Raw genomic sequence first — 4,899 nt, 5'->3', positions numbered from 1 at the left:
TAGGACAACGTTTGCCAGCAGATCACTAACAGTACCTTGTTGGCAGCCCTGATTCTCCACAGGTACAGAATGTAAATGATACCCAAGATATGAAAGTCCAAAACCATTGCTTTTTTGTTTGGCTTCTTAATTTTACAGCAGTTCTTTGCCTTCCTGTAGGCTGGCATTTCACTTTTTTTGGTCCATTTTGTGGTTTGTTCATCCTTTGGAAAGTTAGCATCTCGTGACATTTATATCCACCTAAAAGTCGTCTAGAGGATGATATTTGGAATGAAATAAAAGGAGTAGTAGAAATTAATAAGTTAGCACACAGTGTAACAGAAAATAAATGATAAATTGTAAGTTCTGTAAAAGATGTCCTTTTTGTGTCATAGAAGATGTCTAGCTTGTACTCTTTGAAAATTGTGGATGGTCTAATGTATGTTTTGCCTAATGCAACCTGCCACCACAGTACAAATAATAAAAACAACAGTAAGCCAGAGATGAAGACCTTTAGAGTACTATAGACAAAAACTGGAAGAGGCAGGAAAGGAGTTATTGAAGCAATTGAATGGGAAGGGGGCCATATCTGTAACAATTTTTAGAGAAATATGTATGTTTTTTTCACTGTGTTGTCATGGTTTTTTTGTTACTGCATTGTCTGGTGTTTACATGTTTGTTTTAAAATCTTGGAGGTGAGTTTTACAAATTATGTTGCTTATATCCACTTCTCTCATATCTCTCCATCTTCTGCTGGATATACAGAAATGGAAAATACTTAAAGCACAGTAAGAACAAGAGGCTCATGAAGGAGGCTTCACTGATGGTTGGCAGATAAAATGTATTGACAGAGGGAGCACGTTGCTTAAAAGAGTTGCTTCCTGCCTCAAAAAAAATAAAATCTGAATTCTAGGAGTGAGTAATAACTTCCCCATGGAAAGGGAAAGAAATCACATATTTACTAAAACAAATAGTCAATAAATAAGTTTCTTTAAATAGGCCACTTTTTCATATTCCGTGTGCCTGATGCTTACTGATAATGCAAGAGGCAGCTGGACACAAGTGCTGACTTTGCCCATCATTTGATTGTGGCCAATTCCTTGCTAGTCTAGCAATGAAGGGATGAGTTTGAAAACCTGTCGCAGACATCTTTTATGAAAAATCCTTTCCGTAGGATTTTTCCTCCTGAGAAGCTGAGAGGCCTCAGGAACAAAATGCAAACATTGATTATCTGCTGCTGTGGAATGCAGCAGGTGCATCTGTGATTGGTCCATGTTGGTTGTTTTAATTAATGGCCAATCACAGCCCAGCTGGCTTGGACAGAGAGCCAAGCCACAAACCTTTGTTATCATTCCTTCCTATTCTATTCTTAGCTAGCCTTCTGAGGAAATCCTTTCTTCTATTCTTTTAGTATAGTTTTAATGTAATATATATAATAAAATAATAAATCAAGCCTTCTGAAACATGGAGTCAGATCCTCTTCTCTTCCCTCATCCAAAAACCCCTGTGAACAAAGTCACAAAAACCTGCAAAACGCAGTTCTGCCCTTGTTTCTTTGAGCAGGCATGTGCCAGAATCTGGATGAAGTTTTTCTCTTCTGGCAGATAAGACTGGTTTTGTAAATGCTGGTGATTATTAATCCCCAGAGCACATACTCTGGGTTAATGCCTTGTTTATAATACATGCACTGTTTCCTGAAGTCATGTCAGAAAAGATGACGTTTGTTTAAGTGAGGCAGATGTGTCTGGTGGCAAAACTGCTGCCCAGAATGGCAGTGCAGCAGGGCAAGCATGCCACAGACCTCTCCTTAGCTGAGGTGTGAAACAGCTGCCACAGCCATGACACTCCTGAAAACCAGAGCATCTGGTGAATGCCCTTGGAAGACACATTAGCCTTCATCCCAGCAGCCGCGTATTGAAGGAGACACTTGTTGCAAGCTAAAGAACACTTATTTTTGTAATTGTAATCCAGCAGCTGGGTGGAGAAAATAAATGGGCTGCTCCACAAACAGAAAGATTAACAAAGCCTAATCCAGATTTGACCTAGGTCCCCACATAACTCTTTGCAATAACCCTGGGCCTCTTTCATACCTGTTCCACTCCCCCAAACTTTTTGTTTCCCCAGAGTATCACCAGCTTCCCCCTGGCTGCCCTCCTCTCTGACTGAGCTACAAGCAGCATGCTGCCCATTCAGAGCAGAGGTTGGGGTATGCTGATCACCCATTGCCCAGGATAAATGGTGCTTCTTGAAAATATCTCTCCTCTACCCAATTGCCAGTGCTCATTTCTTTTTAGCAACTTAATTATTCTCAGTACTGTGGCCCTTCTGCTGATTTGTTTGAAATTGGACAGCAGATTCACAAGTTACCAGGGAAGACCAAAAGCTCCAGGTGTCAAGTCTCATTTCCTTGGGAAACCAGAGTTCAAATAAATGGTCACAGATCAGTGATTAGATTGCAGCTTCTGCTGAGAACTTCATGGGCTGAACCACTCAGAGCTTCAACTCTAAAATAAATCCATGCAGTATGATGCTAAGTTTCATCATCATGACTGTTATATAGGCCTCATGTGCCACAGAAAGAAGCTACCTGAGAGGTAGTTTTAGCAAAGGAAGCTGAGTTTGTAGAAAGTAGAACTTGTGTATTTCATTTGCTAAAGATTTCCCTCTCCGCTTTCCTCTCTTCCCTTCCCTTGGCTTTTCCCCTTCCCTTTCCTGTTTTTGCCTTTGCTTTCAACAAAAATTCCCCTTTGGCTTTTTCAGATGGACGCCTGGCTCAGAGTAAAGGACATGCAGTGCACAATCCCTAGCAGAAGCTGAAAATGGATGATGTCTACTGATGCTTTTCAATGATGTCATCTCCTCTTTTTCTGTTTGAGATGGGTGATAGGAAAATGTTCTAAAATAAGACTGAGTGACCTCTTCATCCCTTGACTTCTCTTTCCACGAGCCGAAAAACTGCCTGAAGAAATGACCACTCAGCTACCAGAAGAGTCTGTGGAGACCCAGAGCTCAGATGAGCTCGAGTGCAAGATCTGTTACAACCGCTATAACCTGCGGCAGAGAAAGCCAAAAGTGCTGGAGTGCTGTCACAGAGTGTGTGCCAAATGCCTTTGCAAGATCATAGACTTTGGGGATTCCCCACAAGGAGTCATAGTGTGCCCGTTCTGCAGGTTTGAAACGTGCCTGCCGGACGATGAGGTCAGTAGTCTTCCTGATGACAACAACATCCTTCTGAATTTGGCTTGTGGGGGAAAGGGAAAGAAGTGCCTACCAGACAACCCAACAGAACTGCTGTTGACTCCCAAAAGGCTGGCATCTCTGGTTAGCCCTTCTCACACCTCTTCCAATTGCCTGGTTATAACAATCATGGAAGTACAAAGAGAAAGTCCCCAGACTCTGAACTCAACGCCCGTGGTGGAATTTTACAGGCCTACAAGTTTTGACTCTGTTGCAACTGTGTCCCACAACTGGACAGTGTGGAACTGCACATCCTTGCTCTTCCAGACCTCGATTCGGGTGCTAGTGTGGTTGCTAGGGCTTCTGTACTTTAGCTCCTTGCCTTTAGGGATTTATTTACTGGTATCCAAGAAAGTCACCCTTGGGGTTGTCTTTGTGAGCCTTGTTCCTTCGAGCCTTGTTATTCTCATGATTTACGGCTTTTGCCAGTGTGTTTGCCATGAAGTTCTAGACTGCATGTCATCTTGATAACAAATACAGTAAAAAAAGGTGTATTACCAGATGTGTAGCATAGTTGATCTATCCTGGTTTTGTATTCTTTGTACTCTTATTTATTCTTATTGTCCATCCCACTAAATGGAAGCAGTTACGTGGTCCCTTTTTTCCCAACTGAATTTGACGCCCCGCACCCCAAGCATTTTTTGAGCTAAGAACTGGAAATAAAAATTGCATGTTGATTTTGAAGGGCTGAATTTTAGAAAGGAATAAAGCCAAATCACCAAACTTGGTGCCTGCTGCTGCTGCCACTGTTCAAATGAGTAGGACTTTGCTTTGTATTGGACTGATCAAGTTAGTTCATTCTGTAGGATTCACCCAAGAAAAAATTACTGCAGCAGACACCTTCCAGATGCAAGTACTGCATCTCTTCACCCAAAGCATCTCATGCTCTGAAATACCTGTTATTTATAATCCATCATCATTTATAGCAAATTAAATTACTCTATTAGTTAATAGTCTAAGAAGAATTAAACAAACTACCAATTTTTTTAGTTCTTGCTACAGCAAAAATACTTGTGGGAGGCCAATATTTTTTTTTGAATGTTAAAAACTTGTCTCCAGAACACTTTCCCCAAAGAGAAGCCCATTTTTCCTTGTCATACAGTTGCAGCTCACTGTGAAATATTCCTGCTAATGAGTACTTCTGGGGACCCAGCCCTGTGCTTGATGTTCTACAGGTGCACTTTTTTTAGTGTACACATCTTAGGCTTCCTTTTGAGGGCTCAGAGCTCTGCAGATTTCTCTAGCTATGTTCTGTTATGCTTACCTTCCCTCTCAGCATTTCCACCACCACCACATTTCCAGGCCACCAGTCCTTCCTAATGGTCGACCAACCTCATGCACATGTACTCTGTGGTAGCTGTGCTGGAGAATTTGGCTTATGTGACTTTAGCTCTCAAGATGGACTTTTATTCCCAACCATTAGGAAACAGATCTTCAATCAGTAGTACAAATTCAAGGAAAAAAATCTGAAATGGTTAACTGGGGTTTTATTTGGTTGTTTTTTTGGGTTTGTCGGTTTGTTTGTTTGTTTGTTTTTGTTCTGAGTTCACAAATGATCACTGTAAGGAGATAATGTGACTTTGGGAAGATTTTTGTTTAAGGCATAGTCCTTTAAAATGTTTTAATACTCTGAACTCCCCCTGTCACCACTGTGAGTTGATGGCAATCTAGATGTGGCAATTA

The 4,899-nt window shown here is 41.3% G+C and overlaps 1 protein-coding gene across 1 annotated transcript; it reads left to right on the top strand.

Annotated features, from left to right (window-relative positions):
• The first annotated feature begins 2,822 nt into the window (after window positions 1-2,822).
• RNF182 (ring finger protein 182) lies at window positions 2,823-3,823 on the top strand. The gene has a single exon (XM_064705207.1). The coding sequence runs from the start codon at window positions 2,947-2,949 to the stop codon at window positions 3,682-3,684; it is 738 nt and encodes a 245-aa protein (XP_064561277.1). The 5' UTR covers window positions 2,823-2,946; the 3' UTR covers window positions 3,685-3,823.
• The last annotated feature ends 1,076 nt before the right edge of the window (window positions 3,824-4,899 follow it).

The sequence above is a fragment of the Zonotrichia leucophrys genome, chromosome 2 (genome assembly GCF_028769735.1).
Source record: "Zonotrichia leucophrys gambelii isolate GWCS_2022_RI chromosome 2, RI_Zleu_2.0, whole genome shotgun sequence".
NCBI classification, from domain to species: Eukaryota; Metazoa; Chordata; class Aves; order Passeriformes; family Passerellidae; genus Zonotrichia; species Zonotrichia leucophrys.
This window is presented reverse-complemented; position numbering and strand designations above follow the sequence as displayed.